The sequence below is a fragment of the Glandiceps talaboti genome, chromosome 18 (genome assembly GCF_964340395.1).
Source record: "Glandiceps talaboti chromosome 18, keGlaTala1.1, whole genome shotgun sequence".
In the NCBI taxonomy this organism is placed as follows: domain Eukaryota; kingdom Metazoa; phylum Hemichordata; class Enteropneusta; family Spengelidae; genus Glandiceps; species Glandiceps talaboti.
The window spans coordinates 19,961,350-19,988,072 of NC_135566.1; the positions used below are offsets into that span (position 1 = coordinate 19,961,350).

The 26,723-nt window shown below is 36.0% G+C and overlaps 1 protein-coding gene and 1 pseudogene across 2 annotated transcripts in view; one reads left to right on the plus strand and one right to left on the minus strand.

The window, feature by feature from the left end:
• The window catches only part of LOC144449805 (cytosolic arginine sensor for mTORC1 subunit 2-like), a 49,149-nt gene extending 24,168 nt beyond the window's left edge, over nucleotides 1-24,981 (minus strand). Inside the window, exons 1-2 of the mRNA XM_078140378.1 lie at nucleotides 24,869-24,981; nucleotides 10,890-10,960 (exon numbers count right to left, since the gene is read on the minus strand). Coding sequence (XP_077996504.1) covers nucleotides 10,890-10,960; nucleotides 24,869-24,981 — 184 coding nt within the window. The remainder of the gene's footprint in view (nucleotides 1-10,889; nucleotides 10,961-24,868) is intronic.
• Nucleotides 15,011-26,723, plus strand: part of LOC144449009 (aromatic-L-amino-acid decarboxylase-like) — a 30,375-nt pseudogene continuing 18,662 nt past the window's right edge. Inside the window, exon 1 of the transcript XR_013482149.1 lies at nucleotides 15,011-15,445. The product of XR_013482149.1 is annotated as an aromatic-L-amino-acid decarboxylase-like (transcript). The remainder of the gene's footprint in view (nucleotides 15,446-26,723) is intronic.

Consider the following 26,723-nt stretch of genomic DNA (forward strand, 5'->3'; position numbering starts at 1 on the left):
TGGACTTAAAATCAATTTGATTGGTTATATGTCACCTTACATGTGTACTGCTAATGCGGATACTGTTTACCCATATGTGAATGAATACTGTTCAAGGTGTATGATATTGCAATAAACTGATCATAGCTAATAAAATAGTTTGGATTTATTTTACAGCGTTGCAGATTCGTTAAATATGTAACAAACATCAAAACTACAAATAAATGGTAAACAAACAACATGTGTATTCATGGCCTTTTGAATGGTGGAAAAAAAAGTGTGCTGACTGCACCGATGAGTAAATTGGCAATTAAGATTTTTTTCAAATTAGACAGCGACATCTAAAAATAGCTGAATGCACAAACTTGACAAGCAAACACTGTTCGTTTAGGACAAAAGCTCCTTCCCTTCCTCCTACATGTAAACAAACATTCACTGGGAAAAACCCTCCCCCTAAACGAACGTTCACAAGTACAACATCACATGTTTATATAGGATGTAAACCATGATGCAAAATGTAGCAGTTACATCGGTACAACTACGATCAATGCAATGTAAAAACATGATGGTAAACATGAATTTCTAACCCTTATGAACCTGTTTACTGAGATGATGGTAAACACATCAAAATACAACAGGAAGCCCAGCACTCTAGATCACAAGATCACATTAGAAGTAATTTTTTATCAGACAACTTATCAACATCTCAGTAGTAAATATAGAAGCTGTTATCATTGCAGGCGTGAATAAGTTTGCGAAATTTGGTTAGTAGTGCGAAAATGAAGTTCAGCATGCAACTGCATCAACACCAGATCACCCCCCCACCCCCCCCCCACCCCTCCCATGAACAAAGTTTGCTTATTTTGAGCTTGTGTGACATTGTGCGATCATCCCTAACATAGTGGAAAAATTTAGTTTTCATTAAAGATACAAATACCTCCGTCAACAAGTCAACAACAAACTACATGTATGTATTTCAATAAAGTAATATTTAATAACTCATACAACAGACAAATTTTATAATTTACTGTCATTCATAATTTACAACCCCTGCAGAATACATCAATAACAGAGTTTTATCGTCATTTTGATAACAGAAATATTCACAGTAGAGTTTAGTGATTAAATAGCTTAGTTGCTACAATTATCTTGCTAAGTTATTGCTCTAATGTACAAAGTTGATGTTTTCATCCTACCTATGGGAGATAAAAATCCATCAATGTTACCAAAAAAGGGACAAAAGTTGACATAAATAGCAATCATTTTCTAATTATTTATTTTTATAGTTCGATTGTAACCACAGGGTTTGATGGCAACTCTTGGCATGTAATTTTATCAATTTGACAAATTGTTACAAAAAAGGATAACAGTTCACATATCAAATAGTATTTCTTACGTATTATCTCATTATCCATGCTGAAGTAAATACTTTGCACACACATACTACATGCATTGTGCAAATAAAATATGAGAATGAGAGAGAGAGAGAGAGAGAGAGAGAAATAGAAAGAGAGGCAGAAAGAGGCAGACAGACAGACAGAGTCAGTCAGACAGACAGACAGACAGACAGACAGAAAGACAGACAGACAGAATGAGACAGACAGACAGACAGACACACACACACACACACAGGCAGACATAGACAACACAGAGACAGATGGATGGATGGATGGATGGATGGATGGATGGATGGATGGATGGATGGATAGATGGATGGACAGAGAAATATACTAAGACAGACAGACAGACAGACAGACAGACAGACAGACAGACAGACAGACAGACAGACAGACAGAATGAGACAGACAGACAGACAGACACACACACACACAGGCAGACATAGACAACATAGAGACAGATGGATGGATGGATGGATGGATGGATGGATGGATGGATGGACAGAGAAATATACTAAGACAGACAGACAGACAGACAGACAGACAGACAGACAGACAGACAGACAGAGACAAAGATTGAGACACAGATATATAGACAGAGACACAAAAAGACAGACTGAGAGACAGACATACATACATGTACACAGAGACAGAGACAGAGACAGACACAGACACAGACAGAATATAGAGACAGACAGATGGATGGATGGATGGATGGATGGATGGATGGATGGATGGACAGACAGACAGACAGACAGACAGACAGACAGACAGACAGACAGACAGACAGACAGACAGAGACAAAGAGTGAGACAGACAGATATATAGACAGACACACAAAGACAGACAGAGACAGACAGACATACACAGAGACAGACACAGAACAGAGACAGATGGATGGATGGATGGATGGACAGGTTCAAGCTTAGTAACCATTGACTCTGGAGTGAACCTCAGGAGTTTCAAATCAAATTTTAACATTACTGTATTCATCTAATTACTACTAGCTGATTTATTTAGGCAGATTTGTCAAAGACATAACATAACAGTAACAGACAAAACAGTTCATATCAGACTAGTGAAAATATTGTGGTAGCTGATCTGTCTAGTGGCTTTTTATCATGTTTTTGCTGCAGGGCATTGTGGGAGTTTCTCCCTGAATTGTATGCACTGGGGTATTGAAATCCATGAATCTAGGAGTAGGAACAAGTTAATACAATATATATTTTCAAGTATTACTGAAAAAGAAAAATGTTTCACGAGATAACAGTAATCATTAATTATATTTCAACTTTGAGTAGTTTTGTAAAACTTTGGCAAATACAATCAATTTGAATTGATGAAAATATTGGTTACCCTCTGCACACTTACTTTCAAAAGTGTAGCAAGTGAAAGTGCAGCAGAAAACACTGCAAGAATGAGTGCAAATACTGCCGAGTACCCACACTGGCAATTACGTGGCATCTATAGGGTTCTTACTATTACGTATGTTTATCTAAAACAGCATATTCCCATAAAAATCATTCAGTGCGATCACGCAATTTTGTTTGTAGCGAACAATCGTGTCCTCATTTGCATATCATTTGCATGCAGGTATGTAATAATGTTTTCAGTATGGCACTGCAATGAAAATACCACTAGTGTGCACAGCCACGGTGTAAGTAATCTCTGACACATATATCAGTACTTTTGACATCTAAGTTAAAACCATTGTATACATCTTTAATAAGTTTATAGACAAAAAAATCTACTTTAATTTATTACATTTTACTATAGTAGACAATAAACTTAGTCTGTAGTCCACATGTCACATGATGTCATTAATCAGATCAACCTGGTATGAATGATTCATCACCTACCACAGACAGAGTAGAAACAACATAGACTTTTAATAGCATGATGATCTACTAAATATAGAAAAATATAGAATTTTCTGCAATTACAGTTTGATGAAAGCAAGTTTTCGTAGAATAATTTACTTTAGGATCATTTCTACCTACCACTAACTGCTTGCCAAAACCCTGCCACACTGACTCTCCTACCCCCACAATCTGAATCTAGTGCTTGATTTGTAATAAAATTGGCAACAACTTTATAGAACTCCTACTAGTATCTATCATTTCCATCACCTTTCATTACTCAATGACATATTAAAAGAACTTGGCATCACAGCTGTAATTATAAATGCACTTCTAAATCTAAATATCACAAATTAATATGCAGTCACTGTGGCAGTGGAGCAACCACTAAATTACATTTCATTTCATTTCAGGATTAAAAATAATCACATAATACTTTGACAGAACCCAAGATCATACAAGTGCCAGTAGGTCATACTAATGACATTTGAAAGAGTGCTTGTGTTGTTTTAACAGTGACAAAAATGAATGTACAATAGACAACATTGCAAGTAAGTGAGTACCAACGCTGGCACTCACATGTACTGGTGTTCTGTTATTATTACCTGTAATTCATCTGAAACAATTAATTTCATTTTTAAACAAATACAAACTACATACATGTACAATCATACATTAAATACATACATTATTGCACTGCAGTGTATATATACCAGGGCAGTATGCATGCAATATATATATGATATATAGTAAATAATTGCTGGTACATGATTTTATTAATACTTCCACATTTGTGGTAAGTACATCGCTATCATACTATTGAAAAACTGCAGCTTAATTCCATTGCACAGAAAAGTCTTTGTGAGCAAACACATATAATCCACAGATTTCATTCACATACATGTACATGCAGGGCCTTTTATAATTACCAGGCACAGATACGTCTTCTACTGCACGTAAGCAAAACAAATTTTATCCATAGTTTTGTACTTATACAACTCTATACATACAAAGAAATTTTTTTTAAATTTCAAATACAGTTGTGGAATTTGAAAACATATTTCAGCCTTGTAAGATAATATTGTTATGCTTGGAGTCATGATTGCATGACACTACAAATCTATTTTTATTTAAACATTCCCACTTGCATTTTAAATTTTCACACATTTCCTCGACTGAACATCAAATTCTAATTTGAAACTTTTTAGTGTATTTATACTAGCTGAGTATCTCTATGTACTGTTTACATTACTGCTGGAGGATTCTGAGTGAGTCTTTCTTTCTTGAGCTGTGCAGTTCAAAAAATTGATAGGAAATTATTTGACAAGTTTCCTTTGAAGGTTGGGAATGAAGCAGCTGATTTATTGACAACTTGACATATTTTACACGGAGAAAAGTAATGCTGATTTCAAAAGTGTTGGCATTAATGTTTGATTGTAAGTTTCCTTGGACTACTCCTATTATCATGTCATAGCATTAGTATTACTATCATCTACATAGACTGTACTTCATGTCATTTCACATTCATTGAAAATCAGATGTTACGAGTGACCTAAGGCACCTTGTCATTACAAGTGACTAGATGAGTAGTGACACAACCATTACGTCACGAGTATTTTCTGACGAAATGAATACAAATATGGGAGAATAACATAAATAAAGTAATATCTGAGAAAAATCAGGGAAAGTAATGGCAATCTAACACAGCAGAACCAGCGATGAAGAGACAGACGTGTTGTCATGACATAGATGCGTGTTGTCGTGAAGTAGAATGACCAGGGTATAAATTCCATAATTTTTGCTGAACTTGGCTTGCGCATGGCATTGTACATCATTCTCAACCAAGTATAGTTTCATGTTTGCAAGTGTGAGTTTTATGGGTTTGCATCGCGTGTGTGATCTATTCTGCATACTGGTTGTTTGGCACCATTTGGTTCCTCTAGTGCTGGTAAACCTTTACATGAGTCATAGCTGGAAATATCTGATCTATCATTAACTTCTTTTTTCAAGAACTGACATAATACCATACTTCTCTGATACTTCCTATACTCATTGGCTAAGCCCTGTCCCCATATGAATCAATTTTGAATCAAATCAAATTGAATTCATTCAGTTAAACCAGTTCAAATTCAGTTTATGTCCCAACTCGAAATGTTAGAAATGGATTTTAAATCGATTCAGTTTGGTTTACTGCCCCGACATGTCAAATTTTTATCATGTTCACTTGATTCGATGACATAGCTACAGTGCATTACTATGACAACTTGCAATCAACATGGAGGATTTTAAGGGAAATAACCTCATTATCAAAGTCATCCATCAAAGCGAGGGCTGCCAGAGTTCAACAGTTATTTGTCACTTGACGACGGGCCATTTGGATAGACGAATATGAGTTAATCACGACTATGTTGACTGCTATATTATGGGTGAAGCAATGCCACGATAGATTTGGGCCAAGCAACGTAATATGGCCCTAATTTTACCTAAATATGATTGAAGTTTAGGATGATCGAGAATAGCTGACAAGTGTATATGCACTTTGATCTATACTTACAAACCTTTGCCAACACCTCTTACTGCCCACAAGAAGCGTAACTCATTTGTTTTAGTTCATAATAGGAAATGGGAACATGAATTATTTGTCCTATTTCAACGCTTACTATTTCATGCACCCATTTACATCGTCATCGGTATGCAAACTAAACTTACAAAAATCCATTCAAAGTTTAAAAACATTTTATTATCTCTGCAAAACATTCTTTCAATAGAAAATTGTATTTACCACTGTCCTCGTGCTTTTTAGAGAATCTTCACGTTGTTTCTGTGGTTTCATTCGCCCGTTTCCACATATCGGCACTCACTTAAACACACACTGCACAATGACGGCGATGAGCATTGCCCTTAATGGTTTTCATGTCAGTGTTCCAAATATCATGTGAAAAAATGTACAAATCTCTCCAAAACAACTACATTGTAAAACCTGAAAAATTATTTTTGAAGATCGGTCTTTTTGTTTTCACCTCAATAAACGGATCTAATCATGCTGAACCACACTGTCTTCGAGACTTGAAAGTTGACCTCAAATTCGTGACATTGCATCCGCCGTTATTATTTGGTAATTTCCGGATTGTTGCTCGTGTAACTTTCATGATGTCGGGCCCATCCCAACATGACATGCAGTGCGGCCTAGCTTTGACCCTTTTTGACAACATCCTTTCCACATAATTCTGTTAAAATCAATTAGGGTGAAGACCATATAAAATGTGGCCAGTACGATCAGATGTTCGGCTGTTCCCATTAACTTTCATTAAGAGTCACATGACATGTCATACACACCATACTGTTTTAATTATTTTTCTGTTCGATGTGTCCCAAGTCTTGACTTTGGCAGCAAATGATCCTTCAAACTGTAATGGATGTTCGAAACCCGAGAAATTGTAGGTACATGTAAGTAACTTTGTTAGTAAATTAATGTAACAAGTAGAAAGTCATGCCTGGGCTGTGGGGTTAAACTTAATCGATGCCCGTTCATCAAATACTACACGATCATTTCTGGTTGTGACAACTACCACCAGATGGGAACGAAGTATCTATCAATATCAGAAATATTCCGATCGGCAAAAAGACTTCTTTTTAGGTGTTGAATAAAATAAGGTTTTTGTAGCAATCAAGTGGTTCTTTTTGTCTCTCACTTACCGTTGAACATTCCATGCTCAGGCAATGCCATTTCATACTGGATAATATTTTAGATACTCCAGTTGTGTTCCAAAGTGAAGGTGTCGGCGTACAAAGCAAGTAACTTGCAAAATTTAACCTGGAGGTCATTATTCAAGTGTGCAGCTGTGGGTAATGGACATTGAACCGATTCAAGTTAAATCGATTCTCAGTCGGTTTTTCTTGTCCTAATTATAACAAACCTGTTCCAAACCGAACTGAAACTACCTGAGTCTCTAAGGTGGTTTCGAAGACCGGTTCAATTAAAACGGTTTACAACCAATTTAAGGGCATATGGGGACAGGAGAACCGAATTTGATTTGAATCGAAACAGGATCAGAATTTAGATGGGGGACAGGCTTATAGTCTGGATGCCAATGTTTATCGAATCATCTCTAACCCCAACTGGCTAAATGAGAAATCATGAACCAAAAGTTGTTCATTCAAATGAGTACACCTCCAACTGTTAGAATGAGGTAAACAACTTGTATAAGTAGCATTCTGTGTTGAATTTGTAATTTCACCTCAGGACCTCATTGAGCTAGCCATACAGCAAAGAGAGATCTTGAGAATTGATGACACAATAGCATTACGTTATGTATGCGAGTGGTAGCTGATAGTATCAGATGCAATTATGACATTCCGACCACTATGATCTGATTTGAATGTGAATGTGTACAGGTGTATATTATGTGAAAATACGAGGTGAGATGAATATCATCAAGTCATCCTTACAAAGCAAGCCGGGATATTAGTAGGAAATGCAACACAGTGCAAACGGGCCTCAATGTATTCACATGCTTACAGACTGAGATCTGCAGCACCATGACACACATGGCATCAGCACATACATGTATAATTTATATAATTAATTCACACCAATGAATGCTAGCTTATGAATTGATATGCACAGAATATAGTTTATTGTAGACATGCACTTTCCAGTATTCTACTGCCAATAGAAAACCATGATTGAATATGTAGTTACCATGGTTACATGAAATCATATTGGCAAAATGATGCAATTTGTATCTAATTATTTAAAAGAGACAATTATATATCTCATCATATAAAGCTTTATAACAAAACCATCATTAATTACTGGTTATCAATAATTCAGTCTGGCATTTATTATGTATGTAGCATTGGTTCATAGAGTTTTCAATTATTCTGTATGCGTTTTGCTTCACCCCAGTCTGATCATACCATATTGAGACCCATGCTATATAAATAATCTAAGGGCAGGAAAGTATATATTTCAATTGTGTTTATGAGTTAGACTGACTATAAATGATTATTTACGAAGAAGCCTGCACACATGCATGCATGTGCGTCCACGCACATGTGTGTGTGTGTGGGAGGGGGGTCTGTATACATGTGTGTATGGGGGGGGGGGGGTCTGTGTGTGTGTGTGTGGGGGGGGGGGAGTCTGTGTCTACATGTATTTATCTGTCAGGTACATACATGTATGTACATGTTCCCATATGCATGTTCTTTGTGCCTGACTGCCAGTTTGTCTGTCTGTCTGTCTGTGAGTCTCCATTCATTTCCTAAAACAATCAATCTCCAGTACGTCCATATGTGGTGTACATGTAAATCTTCTAAAGATACAAATACTATAATTTAGCATTCACATTGACTTTCATATCAAACCATTAATGTAAAACCATCTATATCACTTACTCCACAACATTCAATTGACATTTCCTTTGCAAACAGAGGGAATAAAATCTATGGTGTTGTTTTTGTAAAGTCAACATTGATAATTTTGAAATAGTACTCTCTAATATTCAAAGTATTTACACAGCAACCCAAAGTCCTATCCAATATTTTTTTTCAAGAAATTTAATGGCTGACTTTTACAAGTCCATGAATCAATCCAGGCTTTTCCTTGTCTATGAAGCAGGAAAATTTCCTTCAAGTTCAAGTCTGATATGTGATGCACACACAGATAGTACCGCTGTCTATGATATGACACTTCCAAATACTTCACATACATTGAGCACTTAAAAACCACTTCTTCAAATCACAAAGTCAATAAAATAAAGATAATGGTAGCAAGACATCATTAATGAATGCTATAATTAGTCTGTGGTTACTTTACTCAAATCAATACAGTTCAATTTCTCTACTTTCATTTCCGTGCTATCAACAATCGTGATACAATAGATAATATGAGGCTATCCAAAGTCTGTTTAGATTTCCAAATGAAACATCAATATTTTGACTTGGTAAAACAGAAAAAAATGAAGTCCTAATTATCATGCAGAGGGATATGTGTAGACAAAGTATTGACCTAAATTTGTATGCATATAGTGTTTGGTGGTTGGAGAAATGAGCCATGACGGACGTCAGGATGATGGCATGTTGATCACTGTATCACTGTGGTGAACTCTGAAAGAATGCCGACTTAGAAATATACAGCATGTGTTCAGGTGTATAATGTGTTTACAGAATGGTTCCCACACAAAATAATATTCAGAAATATTCAATTTAATTTCAATCTAGCCTTCTACACTACCAGAATATTAACTATTACAAAAGAATGGGCCACAAACCATTTGTTTAAAACTTTCACGTAGTCATCAATGAAGTTTTATTAAAATTTTCATTAGAATTTGTCAGTGCTGTGTGTTCATGACATGCATGTTTTTATTTCCTTTGTTGCTCCCTATGCTTAATTCACATTTAATTCTTTGTACTGAAAGGATAGCTTATGTCAAATCTGATCGAATCATGAACAAAACATACTGACTTAGTATGCAATGCCAATCACCAGACTGTGACAATGTCGATATCATTAATACATACACCAGTGACATTACCAGTTTGTGTGGCCATAATGTGATGATATCATCAGTTCATGCACTGGCATCATCACCTTTTATGGCGAAAATAATTTCAATATTTGTGACATCATCAGTTCACACAGTGACATCAATTTTAGGGACCAAAATATTTGTGACATCATCAACTCATGTGCTGATATCAATTCTTACGGCCAAAATAATTTCAGTGTTTGTGACATCATGAGTTCATGTGCTGACATCATCAGTTTCTACAAAGGCCATGTGACTCATGAAATGTCAATATCTGAAGTTGAAGCCTATCTATTGGTTTGTATCGGTACCTGTCAGTATTCATATTTGGACAAATTCAACAATTCTACATCAGGTGTTAATCTGACCAAATCTAATTTACAATCATTAGAAATCTAGTATACAATTATTAGAAACAAAGTTATTGAAAGTGTACTCCAGGTCACGCTTTAGTCTGCATAAAACCAATATTTGATATTAATAGAATTATATTTAGGGTACCAAGACTAACACCACACCACAGTAAGGACTCGCACAAATGTCAAACACATCTGAGCTGCGTACTTTGTAAGTTGTTTGCAGAGTTATTTGTTCATAACAATGAAAACATATAGAGACAACAATCTCCACCTTACCCATTCCTATAAACAAACTAGTAAAGTGTATCATGTACACTAAAGTTGTCTATCTTTGTATATGATAAGGATATGATCTGAAACTTGAAATATTCATAATTTGATAGCCTAGTTCATATATATGACGCGTTACAATTACTACTATCATCTCCATTAACGTATAGGGAAAGTCATTATTCTAACACATAAATCTGTGCTACCCCCACTAGGCGAAGTGTAAACAATGCATGTCCATCACAAATTGACTGGCAGTTGCAATTAGTTAGTTCCTTTAGACAATTGCTCATTAACTGAACTCCACCTCTCCAGTCTGAACTAAAATCATGTGGGGACACGATAACTTCATCATGTTTATATGAACACAGTCAGGTGTAGCACAGACTTCTGTGCTAGAATAAGGACTTTCTCTATACCATATGTGAGTGGAGATGATGGTAGTAATTGTAACGTGTACGTCGTATAGGAACTAGACAGCTGGTAACTCACCTTGGAAGCCATCTTCGTCCACTATCACTGAGAAATCATCACAGGTTTCAGTATAACTAAAAAATCGACAACTGTGAACAGAAAGAAGAAAATACGTCTTTTTTTAATACATGAATTAATTCATATACATAGCCTTACATTTGTAGCATTTTACCCCAGAATTCTGATTGAATAGGAATAGATTCCAATTTATAATGTTCATCAAAAACGCCTTGTCATCATTTTCACGAGATACATTACACAGTTTTGTCTTTACTAATAACATCCACACTTATAAACAAAACCTTACTGGCCATGTGCACTTTTAGTTTTAGATCCATGTCATGTCAAAGTTGACCCACTTCAGGTTTGGTATGTGTACCAGTATATTCTGTCTCTGAAATACATGTAAGGCGTAAAAATAAAAATCTTCACAGAACACAGAGTCAAGGGCAGAGGTCAATGTCTAAAAATTGCTTGGTTCCGGTTACTTATCGACCCAACCTAGATTTTTACTGCCACCCTCAACTTTTTTTAAAGAAATTCAAAAAAATTATTAAAAAATCAAGAAAATTTGCAGTCGAACAAAAAATAATGAGATTTGAAGACATCATTGCATCATGTGATCAAAACAACATGGTGTAATACCGAGTACCACACAGTGTCTTCTGAATATCGGACAGAAAGTGTTATTACATCGATGAGAAGTCTCTGTTGACCTCCGTAAATATGAATAGAACATTTGAACAGATCGTTGATGATACAAAAAAAATTAAAAATAAATCCTACCTACCCACCCCAATTTTGAAATTGGGCATTATCAGAACCATACAAACTCACTATTTTTTTCTAATTTTTTTTGTGGTGGTAGTTGGGGGGTGGGGGGGGGGGGAGGCCTAACTAATAGCATTTTGATATAAATGCCACTGTGACACTAAATTACTTCATTGACTTCAGTCACACCATGAGGACAGAATGATAAATTACCTTACACAAGATGTTACCCTCAAAGCTGCTGGCATGTGTGTTTTTGTGTGATGGTGTTTACATATACTTTACCAGAGACACAGATACATGTTTTAGTTCTTGTGATATGTGTATGCATGTACAGTGATCGTATGTGTTTATGTATGTATGTATGTATGTATGTATGTATGTATGTATGTATGTATGTAGGTATGTATATAGTCAGTATCATTTGATTCCTTCTACAAACCACTATAAGTATTTGTTTCAAGCTACATGTACATACTTGCACTGTTCACGTTAGATACAGCTAAAATGATGTAGGCTTGGTGTTTCACTCATTTAACATGACACACCCTCAGACAATTTTTGATTAAAAAAGAAATAGTTACATACACAGGCACTTGAATCAATCTGTATGATGTTTTTTTTTAAATGCATACTATTAGGTTTAGTGCACAGTGGAGATGTAGAAGTAGTGAAGTTGAAATGTACTCATTTGTCATTTTTTCTCATTGCTAATACATTTATTTCAAATCTTCTGTCATTGTTATGAACAACTATTAGTGCCTTCACTCCAATGGTAAGGACAACACTCCTCTCTAGCATGTAAAAAGATGAAAGTACACTGTTGTATTTTTTTGGAGCATTTGTCGATACCTGTTACAGCACAGGGAGCCCGGGAACCATGTTATGAAAAAATAAATGAAATATCATTTAAATTCATGGATATATATCTATATTACATACATATATACACAGGTCTGTATACTATTGAAATAATATATGACATGTTTCTTTAGATAACAGGTTTACTGTTAATAATAAACTCTAGATATGCGGGAGACAATCTGTGTATTTATATTTTATAGATTGACATATTTATTATTATATTTAGTGTTTGTTTTATTGTATTTCTATTTTTGGCTATAAAGCCTTGTTAAGCGCATAGGATTAAAGCATTCATATTGCAACCTCTATCCTACCAGGTCCCCAATTATACAGCTGGGTTGACTGAGGCACAATCGTGGTTCAAATCTTGCTGTAGGACTTTAGTCATTCAGAAACAAATGGCAGTAAGAGTACAGGGCTTGAACCAATCTGATTAAAATCTGATGTGGTGAAAGCGGCTAAATGCTTTATTTACCTCTAATCACTTGGAACAAAAACAAACGTCACAAAACGATAGAAATAGAGGTAAATAAAGCATTTAGCCACTTCCGCCACATCATATTTTAATCAGATTGGGCTTGAACCTGCAACCTGTAGATTCAAAGCCGACCACTCTAGCCATTCACCCATCATGACTCCACAACTTGCAACCTGTAGATTCCAAGTCAGCCACTCTAGCCATTCAACCATCATGACTCCACAACTTGCAACCTGTAGATTCCAAGTCAGCCACTCTAACCATTCACCCATCATGACTCCACAACCTGCGACCTGTAGATTCCAAGTCAGCCACTCTAACCATTCAACCATCATGACTCCACAACCTGCAACCTGTAGATTCCAAGTCAGCCACTCTAACCATTCAACCATCATGACTCCACAACCTGCAACCTGTAGATTCCAAGTCAGCCACTCTAACCATTCACCCATCATGACTCCACAACCTGCAACCTGTAGATTCCAAGTCAGCCACTCTAACCATTCAACCATCATGACTCCACAACCTGCAACCTGTAGATTCCAAGTCAGCCACTCTAACCATTCACCCATCATGACTCCACAACCTGCAACCTGTAGATTCCAAGTCAGCCACTCTAACCATTCACCCATCATGACTCCACAACCTGCAACCTGTAAATTCCAAGTCAGCCACTCTAACCATTCACCCATCATGACTCCACAACTTGCAACCTGTAGATTCCAAGCCAGCCACTCTAACCATTCACCCATCATGACTCCACAACCTGCAACCTGTAGATTCCAAGTCAGCCACTCTAACCATTCACACACCATGACTCCACAACCTGCAACCTGTAGTCTAAGATTCAAAGCTGACCACTCTACAGCTAGTGCAGTTTTAATAATATCAATTGGTGTTACAGTTAGGAATATAGCTTTGAATTTCGCTATGTTATCAATCTACATGTGTATCTACATGTACTGAGTGACAAAATATTCCATCTCATTACAATGCTTGGACATATCATAGTTGGTGGAGGGTCTATGGACATATACACTAAAAAAAGAAATGTGATTATTCTTAAGGATGAGATGCAGGTTCGTTGGTGAATTTTGGCCTTTTTTTTTTTTTTGCTCATTATGAAGCTTCATGGTATGTGCCATCATTTGGTTAAAAGATTTTTTGAAAATCGTTCATTTTTTCCATTAATAAATTTGAAATGAAAAAACTCTAACGCTATATGTGTTTTATATGGTTTCATTCCTGAATGTTTATGTACAAAGATTTGCATACATAAAGAAGATTGACAGAAACGTTGATTACAGAAGAGTGTCTTTTCATATGCAAATGAGCCATAGCTAGTAGGCCTCTGTGCAATGACTGACGTGACATTGTCTCTTAGCTGTGTTGTTGTACAAAACCAATTAAACTCGGTAAATTTGGTTATAACCAATAAAAAGTAAAAAAAATACCTCCTTTGAACCTGGACTTATGCACGTTGATTTTGACCAGTGCATCGGCTAAAAACGTTACAGTGAAGCGGCCTACACTGCACTACAGCCGCACAGTCGCTTGTAAACTGTTACTCCTTTCCTAAATGGTACTTACAAGTTACATACAACACGTAGGGGGAGAGGGGGGGTATGACATTGCTACCGATTTCATAAGAATATCGCCAATCCCTATAATAACGTCATTGTTCTGTATTAGGACCGTTATAGACAAGAATAAAACCATTTAGGAAAGGAATAACAGTTTACAAGCGACTGTGACTACACTAGTCTACAGCCTTCAAGTGTACCCGACGCGACGGCGATGTATTAGATGACGGTTTTCAAGTACCATGCATGTAAAAAAATATATACAAATCTCGAATATCTAACAGTATTGCAGGCTAATTGTTTTAGCCGATCGAAAAAAATTGATGTTTACAAAAATAAAACGATTTAATCAACACGTTGGCGCATCGAAAATGAACCACGCTATCTTCGAGACTTGAGAGTTCACGTCAGATGCGTGACATTGCATCGGCGATTTCCGGGTATTACATTTCTGTTTCTGTAAGATTCACAGAACGTGGCCGTAGACTAGCTTTGAACTTTCGCGTTGGTGGATTTTGACAACGTCCTCTTCACATACTATATTATATTATTAGGGTTAAGGTCCTATAAATTGAGTGTGGCAACCACACTCTAACGATCGGCTTATCACGGCTCGATCCTTCGTGAACTTTCGAGACACGTCGACACCGAGTCACATGTACTGTAGTAGTATACGTGCGTTGCGTTGTTTATTTGCGTCTACGATGACGCTGTCTGAACGTAAACGGCAAAGAATTTGGCACCGAGCGATCCTCAAGGCTATTAAAGTTATAAAATGGAGATTTTGAAGGTACAAGTAGTTTAAATAAATGAGGTAATGTCTACTACGACTCCGAGTATCATAAAACGTCACTCGCAGTGGAAGAAAAACTGTTGACGTGAGTTCAAGTACCATTATTTATACCGTAGTTTTGTAACACTCCTTACAATTTGTATAACATTCCCGATGTCGTACGGTGTCGTGGTGTGGAAATTTGATTTCAGGGAAAGGATTAACTTTTTTTATTGTGTGTCTTCAACGAAACACCAACAACGTAGCAATGCCTAATACATGAGCAGGAATATGGAACGTAGCCCATATTCGAATCAAAACACGAACACCAACTGCGTAGAGCAAGAGCTTCGAATCCAAACCAGAAAGTATACTATGTAATGTCGAGAACGGCACGCGTACCGTATTAAAAGATTAAACCAAAGTCTCCACCCGTAGATGAATAATAGATGACTTGACACCTTTATCGCGGGAAACAAACACGTTTCTATCTGTAGCATTTCATGACCCTCCTAAAATACCCGATTTTCTTCATGTCTGTAGCAAAGCAACGTACACAACCAAATGGCAAGGATTGAGTAACATATTTGCAAGTCACAGAAAACAGCTGTTGCAATGTCTGTCGAATTTGAAAGCTTTTGTCGGGCGGAAGGAGTCCAATTGTGTTAATTAGCATTTTTCTACGTTCTTTATTTTGTATACTGTGTGAAGTTCAAAGCTATTTAACTTTGCGTCAGAACGTCCCAGCTGCGTCAAATTTGGAGACAATACTCGGAGACAGTGTGTCGAAAAAACGTTCCTCCGGATTGTTTAGTTTTTGAGGGAATCAAGAGATATTGCGTTGAGAAGTGTGAAAAGCGGTAATTTATGCAAAAAACACAAAAATACAACTTTGGATGATTATAACAAGACAATGAGAGACAAAATAAAAAATCCGGAGGAACGTTTTTTTGTTTATGTACATAGCTTTCATTTGAAGTCGAAAAGAGGACTATATTCAACTGTTTGTAAAAGTTAAATAGCTTTAAGTGAAAATCGTCAAAAAACACAGTTTTTGGGTACAGATCAATAATATGGTTAAAAATGTAAAAAATCACCACAGAAACCACAACTTCATACAAAGACTCGACATAATTAATGAAAAAAATGGTATATTTATCTTGTCTTTACTGTGAAATGTGATGGAGGAAAAATGAGCTAACGAACCTGCATCTCAACCTTAAATCGGAACACAACTTTAAAGTTTTGTTTGTTTTCCATCTATTAAATTTCTAATGATGTTCATATCATGTTAAAGTCTTTCAAAAAAAAAATATATCCAATCCATTGAAATGTTGAGTGTAAGACCAGTAGTTGATGTACAGCTATTTTTCTTTTCAGGTAATAAACTGTGAGCACCTAGCTAAGGTTCATTTCACAAGGTAATAAACTGTGAGCACCTAGCTAAGGTTCATTTCACAAGGTAATAAACTGTGAGCACCTAGCTAAGGTTCATTTCACAAGGTAATTGGTCTTGAAATATTTTCAATGTTTGACTAAAAAAGGTGTGGGTACCAGGCTGAAAATGTAACAGTTACTGTAAACAAACATGGTTTCCTTTGTAGCATAGTATATGTTTGCTTTCTGTCATGGACTTCTGAAGAGCCAAGTACACATGGACAGAGCTGTGATAATGAATGTAGGGATGGACAGAGCTGTGATAATGAATGTAGGGATGGGAAGAATGTTAAGAATGTCAATTATTAGATAACCTATCAATATAAGGATCAGGTCAGGATGGATGATATCTTGAAGTCCTGATCATGAGCATAAAACCACATGACTAGATTTTTACCTGTCCTCTACTACACAGTTCTCTAGAGATGTCTCATCAGAATTTGTTTTACACAGTTGTACACAATTAAAACTGACTTCGAAGGTGCCAGAACATCTTCTCTTCATTACACATACAAATTAAAATAAACACTTAACAAAAGCACACAGCAGATTGCAATCAGATCTAATTTTCTAATTTAAAGCAATTAAAATATGAACTTCTTCTAGTCTTGGTTACCCAGACTTCATGTGCACAGACTCTCACCTCTGGACTAAAATTCTTCAAGCCATCTAATTAGGACTAATAGGAGAAGACTTCCTAACAACTTCAAAGTCAGTTTTAATTGTCCACCACTGATAAAATGGTGTTATGACCAAAGGTATCTCTACATGCTGTAAAAACTGGTAGTATTATCCAAGTACTGCTGTTGTTTTCTATACAGAAAAATACATTTTGGTTTGCAAATTAAGTCCTGATGCAGTGTTCAGCAAAGAATTGTTGGACAACAGGACCCAGAGACCAGGTTCTGTAACTGTTAAAAACTAAGAGGGAATATCTTGAGATCTGTTCACGGTTTCATTTTTTGTGGAACAAGGTACTCAAAAATGACACAATCTGGTCTCTTGTAACACTGTAATCACTGATTTTGTTTGGGGTCGAGGCAAATCTAAGATCTATGGAAATCTATAAACTTTACCAGATTGTATCATTTGTTTAAGCTTTACCAGATTGTATCATTTGTTTAATGTATTCTAATCATATATCACTGATATCTCATTATGTTCAGATTTCATTCACCATTCTCTGATTACAGAAAAGTTCAAGTTTAAGGGTGGGGGTGGGGGGTGGGTGGGGGTCTATGGAATAGTTAAGACAATTTTAGCCTCGATCCATAGCAGGCCAGGTGTTGACCATGCCCATAGCAGGTATTCTCTGCACTCAGCCTGTGAACTTGGTTTGACAAATTTCAGTATTTCCATGGATAACATGTGTAGAAGCTGATTGGTTGAATAAGTCACTTGATGCATAAATTATGTTAATTGTGCCACAAGATGCTTAATTACCCTGGATGTCACCTAGTTGGCTATATATACCAACATTGTATCGAGACCTTTGTATAAATTACATAAAACATCAACAGGTATATGCTAATTGTATGCAAAAAAAATTTCTTGCCATTACTGGTTGTAGATAAATGAGGCATGACCGTTAGTGATTATACCCTGAGTGGTAGGAGTGCTTGCCAGGTCAACCATCCAGCCTGCTAGGAGGCTAGGGCAGTTGAAATTTGTTTTTATCAATTTATTAAGATTTAAGGCAAATTGAAACTAACTAAATTCCATGCAGTCAAATTTCATATATATTTTGAGTACATGGGCTCAATACTTAATCCAGATATTTAGGCATTATATTCTATCTTGTAAGTTGATGATGGCTTCACAGCATGTCTTATATATATTGTCATGGCTTATCACTGCCCTATATGGACCAATTGTTACCAATCAGACTTACTACCCATTGCAGCATAGCAACAGGGCCATTGTGATCACTCTATGATAAAGTCAAAGATAAATCTACTTATTTTAGCTTTTAGTTTATACTACTAGTACTATTGGATGCTGTAACTTTTTCATTTTTGTTACAAAATAACCAAGGAGTGTTGTACATGTACTTACACACATCTAGCTGGCTGCCAAAAGTCCCAATTAGGACAGACAGACAGACAGACAGACAGACAGACAGACAGACAGACAGACAGACAGACAGACAGACAGACAGACAGACAGTGAAGGAAATATTGTGATAAACTGTCAGACAAATATTGATGCAGTATGTCAGCATTATCATGACTAATGTTGTTACAAAATAACCAAGGAGTGTAGTTACAACTACACTGCCGTTTCCAACATATTTACAACAAAATTTTGAAACTGAAGGAATTGAAACTGTCAAATAAATCTTGAGGTCAAACTCTGAATATACAAATAGAAACAGCATCCTTCATAAAACTCCATCTGTCAAAATGATTTAGTTTCATTGAAGGAAAAGCTCAGCTGTTGTTCTTAAACTTCTTAAATGATTTAAAATGAGGAATAAACCATCATAATTAGACAGAATTAGTCTAGGTAGTAATTATGTCCAGAGATCATTTAGCATTTGATACAGTGTATTCATCTCATCACTGTGTTTGATCTTGTGAATTTTGATGAACTGAGCACATAATTCCACCTGAGAATAGTGCAAGAACAGGACACTTACTACATAGGGTACTGGTGAAAATAAACTTCCAACTACTGTAGTAACAGTATTTGCAGATAATTTCACTGAGAATAATGCAAAAACAGGACTCTTAGACTTATTAGTAAAAATAAACTCATAGTTCATGAACTATAGTATCTGAAATGAAATGTCTTGTTGTGTTGTTGTGTATGATCCCATAATATATTGTGAAAGAGTGAACAATTAATTAATAATCACTGTGATAAGAATCCCAAGTTTAATATGCTAGCTAATAAATTGGCACTATATCTGTATTTAAATACCACATGCAAACTTACAACTAACACTTTATATACATATCTTAGTATCACTATCTTTTGGCAAACCCATCACAAGGCAAGGTTGAATGCACTTTGGGAGGAACCAATAATCTCCAAATTTTAAATTCTTCCCAAACTTTGCAATAAGCTTGTTCCCAGTCCTTTTATAAAATTCCTTGTCTTGTAAGGAAAATGACAACTTTTGTTTTCCCATCGAGGTATTAACACAGTATTTGGCAGCCATTTTGGATTCTACAATTTGTTAATTTTGAAATCATTTTGACCTCTATTTTACAAATTCACATCGTAAACCAAATTGTTTTTTCTTGATTTTAAATTAGAACAGTTTTCTTGAACATTTATAGTAAAAGCAAAAGTTGAAGACACTTTCTCCCAACGGACACACTGTAGTGTAAACTCAAGTTCACTGAATGATGGCCTCATCTATTTTGTTGATTTTCACCTGCTAAATGTTAGGCATAAAATAGCAATACATTTATTACAGTCACTGTACTGCAGTCACAAAATGGCAATGCATTTATTACAGTCACTGTACTGCTAAATGTCAGCCATAAAATAGCAATGCATTTATTACAGTCACTGTACTGCTAAATGTCAGCCATAAAATAGCAATGCATTTATTTCAGTCGCAGTACTGCTAAATGTTAGGCATAAAATAGCAATGCATTTATTACAGTCACTGTACTGCTAAATGTCAGTCATAAAATAGCAATACATTTATTACAGTCACTGTACTGCTAAATGTCAGTCATAAAATAGTAATGCATTTATTAGTCACTGTACTGCTAAATGTTAGTCACAAAATAGCAATGCATTTATTACAGTCACTGTATCAGTACTGTATAGACACATACGTTTGCTAAGTTCTTTGACATTTAGCAAATTAGGAAACTAGGAACGTAGTGACCCTAAAGACCAACATAACATTTACAATTTTGTTGTAGTTGTTTAAAAGGGTAGGACCATAAATCACTAGTTGCATGGAATGTGATTTTAAACGCAGGTTAAGGCACTTATTAATGATTTAGGGGGTTTGGAAAAATGGATATTATTTAATTCTCTGGGCTTATTCTATAGTTGGGTTAATTTCAAAGCCGTCATGTCAAACAAACTCTTACCTACAAAAGTGTTTAGAAAATGGTATAAAAGATGTGAAAAAGATTTCAGAAAAAGTATGTCCTAACATTATAGATAAATGTTGAAAGGTAATGGCTTACTTCAACTCAATGTACTGCAGCTTACATCAACTCAGTGTACTGCAGCTTACTTCAACTCAATGTACTGCAGCTTACTTCAACTCAATGTACTGCAGCTTACTTCAACTCAATGTACTGCAGCTTACATCAACTCAATGTACTGCAGCTTACATCAACTCAGTGTACTGCAGCTTACATCAACTCAGTGTACTGCAGTTTACATCAACTCAATGTACTGCAGCTTACATCAACTCAATGTACTGCAGCTTACCTCAACTCAATGTACTGCAGCTTACCTCAACTCAATGTACTGCAGCTTACATCAACTCAATGTACTGCAGCTTACATCAACTCAATGTACTGCGGCTTACATCAACTCAGAGTACTGCAGATGAAATCATTCATTTCTTAACATATTCTTATTGGTTGTCTGAAACTATACATAAAGTTTCACAAAATCTCATACACAACTAATTGTCATATTTCACAAATACTATATTACCTGTCTATCAAGTACTGACTGACTCATTTACATATTACCTGTCTATCAAGTACTGACTGACAGTAGGGCATACACTATTATGTACATTTCTGTAGGGTACCACACAATGGAGGCAAACATTATTCTTGAAACAATACAGGAATCTGTCGACCTTACTCCTTTAATTAATTACCAAATTTGCATTTCATTTCAACACTAGCATCCACTCCTACTGTACTGGTAATGCTTTACTTGCCTGTTGTGAAAAACATGTAAGCATGTGTGGTTGACAGCACCTGTCACTTTTTTAGTGCTAGTGCTATAGGTAATGGCATTATCATGAAAACTGACGTCATTTTCAGTTGAACAGCATAAAAATTGGCAAATCATGACACAGGAAACGGATAAAGTGTGTAATAATTATAGACGTCTAGCATCTCTAGAGCTGTGGGATTAGTCATGATATAATTAGCAGTTTATACTAAATGTTTATTAAAATCTAAAAGGAACAAAATACATTAATTGACACTAGTAAATAAAACTATTGCTACATGTAATTTGCCTGGTTAAAAGGTTCACAAGTCAGTTATTTTTCTTTGAACTAATCAAACATGCAGGCTTGCAGCTCTTTTTACATCATTTTCTACTGTGATATGAGCTAACCTAAAAGATCACGTTGACCTAGTGACCTGTTTTTTATGTGGTCATATTAAGGTCAACGTTCCAGACTGACAGTTGACCCAGTGACTTGAAGGACATGAGTTTAACACTAGATACTAGAGACGATTTTAATCAGTCTGATATAATAGAAGTCAGTCATTCAATCACCTAATGATTACTATTTTATGTGTGAATGTCATTTTACTTTGGTGAAAAGAACTTTGCTGCTCTGTTGGAAAACATGTTTCCACTAAGGTTTTAAAACTCTGGTGGTAGAATGGGGGGGGGGGGGGGGGGGGGGGGAGCTAAGTAAAATGAATGATGCATACATTTTACAAAAACCTATAACTTTGATTGGATAGCCCAGTATAAAACATACATTATGTGGGAATGCAGGTAGATTTTAATTGTATGTGTACCTACAACAAAAAATATTGCAAAAACCATGATTGAATGATTTTTGATTGTAAAGATAAACTTATTGTTAATGTATTAGGTCCTAAAAATAAATCACTGAAAAAATAAGCAAAGAAGCTAATCAATTTTGGTGTTACCATGACTACATGTTATTAGGTTATTCCAAGTATATTCAGGTAAAGGGTTGAAATAGTTATCTCAGGCCTAAAAAAAAATAATTTTTTGGTTCCGGTTACCCGACCCCACCTAGCTTTTCAATGCCAACCCTAAACTTTTTTAAAATAAAAAACACAATAAAAAACCTTTCTTCCAATCTGTAATGGTTGTATATCTGATTTATTTCATCTACTTAAAATATTTGCACAATTTTGAAGTGAGATGAATTGTACAATTGGAGACTTCTTGCAATTGCTACATTATCACTCACAATAAGAGGTGAATTAAACAATTGAGAGCAAGAACTTCATGTTTTTCAAGTATGTAAAAATAAAGGTTTTAAACCTGCGTCACCTCAACGAGACTGTTACCATAATGATGTACTTGTAATATTCTAGTCAGGCTAACTGGGATTAAAATACATACTCTATTTTTCACTCTTTCTGATTGTACATCTGTGCCAGTATAATCCCTCTATTTACTTGCATTACATGCTATGATCAAACTGGAGTCATGCCAATTCCAAAATTAGCTAGCAATGATCAACTAACAACAAATGGTTCGTCAGTAAACAATTCAAACCTAATGATAGCTATCACTGTATACTATAAATCAATGCATTGCAATAGTTATCTGATGAGCCAATGTTTGATAAATACACTGTAGGTAAAATCTTCCTACTTCCCACCAGTCTTTTTACCAGGGTTCCCTAAAACAAAATTATTGCTTACTCTATCGACAACCATACCAGTTTTACCTGACTTTTACTCTATCTATTACCAGGGTTCCCAAACCTTGGCAAAAACACTTGTGAACACTCAGAAAACACTAAGAAGTACAAAAGAAAATGACCTAAATGTATGGCCTTCTGCAGCTAGGTATGCCAGAAGGTGTTCTAAAGTCAACCCTGTATGAGGTTTACTAATTGCAGACATAAATTGCTATCTCCCTGGCAATAGACTATATTGAATAATTCAACATGGTATACCAGACACACCACCTCAATTAGACATTTAACATTTAACATTTTTAACATTTATTTATTTTCTATAGTGCCGTTTCTATTATTAAAAATATTCAAAAGCGCTGAACAATAACAATTAAATTAAAAGCATTGGGAAATGAAATAAAATTAAATACATGTACGGTACAGACATATTTTTAGTTTTACATATCAGCTAATTACGAGAATGCATGTAAAAAAAAAAAAAAATTAAAAAGTTTTTATTTCCAAGGGTTCATTTCACTTCTACAGTTGAAAAATCATTGGGTTATTTCTATTTTCAGCTTATCTGTTCATCATTGCTCAGAAAAATACACTCAGTCTCTGATGGATGAAAATGTTCCATTGCACAGTCTATGGTACAAAGGCATTCAGAACTAAAGTTTTGAATCCCAGAGAAAATCATGGCAAATTGGCATACATGTAGTGGTCAACAGGGTGTAGTATAATTTATGTGGGAATATTGATAAAATGACTGGAGAACTTGGGTATATTTAACCTATTTTAATTTACCACCCTTAAAGAAACCTATCATTATGAACACCATTTTTTGTAGCCAAATACGACGAATACGCCTCCTCCCCTTCCAAACATAGACACCCATACAATACACCCACACATTAACATGTACATCACTAGTTCTGAGGACAGACAGAGTATGGGAATAGATTCTGACATTGTCCCTCAACAAAGAAGAAGGATAGAAGAAAAGGGAATAAAAGGAGAAGGAAAGGGACATTGTCAGAGTTGAGTCCCAAATTATTCCGTCTGCAAGCAGGCATAGTAATACAACACAAACTGCTCCCAAGTTTAGCTGTGTGTATGGACTATTGCAGTACACACGTGTTGACTTACCTATCCTTGAACTTATAAACCACTGTTCAGGAGGAAACATTGGCATACCTTTTTCATACATGTAACTTAGATTGTCAGTCACCGAAACACCGAAAATATATGTTGGCTTTTTTCCATTTGTTTGCTGTCACTGTCCACTGATCAGCAAAATAAACTTGGTTAAAGACTTACATAAAACTCCTTGCAAAATATGTAATCTAACTAAGGAATTTGTGTATCTGATATCCTAACAAGATTACAGGTAACATTCACATAAATGGGCACAGTGGTTGTGGGGTTATTGATACCAGAAAATGAACTGTGCTTGTGATATCCAACCATCTATGATGGTTTAGTGTGGGGTGTGGCAAACACATGGTTGTGAGTTATAATACATGTACTTACTTTGTATGCTTGTAGAGTAGTGCTAATTTGACCAAAGCATGAGTAACAACTGGTATTGCTTCTTTCTCAACACTTATCACATACACTTTATGATCCAAAATATGGAGTTCCATGCCACTTTGCATACTGTGATTGCCGTTAAGCTATTCCTTAGATTGACAAAACTGTCGATTTTGTCAAAATACCGTGAACTGAGAAAATAACACCAGAATTGGTCTGGTGTTGGTGGACACTGCAGCAATACGAATATGTCCAGTTCCCTTGTGTTTCCACAAGAGTTGGTCTGGTGTTGGTGGACACTGCAGCAATACGAATATGTCCAGTTCCCTTGTGTTTCCACAAGAGTTGGTCTGGTGTTGGTGGACACCGCAGCAACACGAATATGTCCAGTTCCGTTGTGTTTCCACAAGCAGGAGCAAGTTTCTGCTAGTAATACTAAATATAGTGTTTCAGAGACACTTCTCTATACCAGACGTGTTAATTATGCCATTGGGTTGGTAATTTGTCTGTTGTAACACATTCACACCTAAATTTGGACTGCGACTTTGCACACTTCACACGCTGCCGACTTCGGGAACAGTGTGTTTTGATGGCGACTCACTCTCCCGGTAAGAGTACGTGTACACGCCGTTTCACTTACTCTTCACGTCCAACAGGATTTGCACACCACACGCTTGGGTAAGGAGATAAAACCAACAATCGTCTTCTGAGCACGATGAAGTGTGTACGGAGCAAACGTTTGCTGAGACACGTTTGTGAATTATTACAAAAATTGTAAAACAAGGCCTCCTTTGTTGAGGAATTTAACGGTACGTGCTAATCTATTTAACACTGTAATAACAGTTATCTCCGCCTGTCTGAAGTACGGACTGGAACACAAACTTGTTTTAGCTCAATGCGCTGCAAATCTGCTCTACTGGTGTTACTTATCTTGCACTCCCGTGACTTCGATCAATCACAGATCCAGTGATACTGATAACAAACAGAAACCCTTGTGGTAAAGGTGTCAAATCACTGTCAATATAAACACGATGTCACTCCCACCTCATGCACGCCGCCATGTTGCATGTTGAGATACGTTGGCTGCTAGCGCCGTCAACGTTGAGGATTATACATTATTTCGTTTATTCTTCTAATATTAAGTATAATCAAAGAGGGCGCTATCCCGTCTACAAGCAACACACTCGCCCGTACGTACAAAACACCTCGTTCATTCGAAGTCCGACACAGCTCTAAAATTATTTCATAAACAATGAGATTTCAAGTTTTACATATTTATTCTTTGAAGAAAACATGATATTTCAATAATTCGACTCAAGGGAAAATAATTTATCTTTCTAAAAATACTGCCGATGGCAATGTGCACAACAACTGATGTCTGACATACACATGCAGTGCGTGAAACACACCTCAATAACAAAGAACACCCCTACACGATAATGGAACATCCCACTGACTTCAGCCAAGTGATAATTTATAACAATACCTCATAGACTCCATTGTATTTGTAAGAGAGGACCTATTTTGACAGAAAATAACTCTTCTGGACTTAACTTAAAAACCACTAATCGGATAACTTTCATTTGAACAATTTTTCATCTACACACTTTAAGTAATGTCCCTACCAAATTTGAAATCAATCATTCCAGCGGTTTCTCACTTTAAGTTGTTCACATTACACACACACACACACACACACACACACACACACAACCTGCACACAAACATTAAACATATATATTATACACATACACACAGATTCCAGACAAAACTTGATGCCTATGGCATGTGGAACCTCAGTTCAGTTGTGTTAAAAATCGGTTCAACATAAATAATATATTGTATACTGATGATA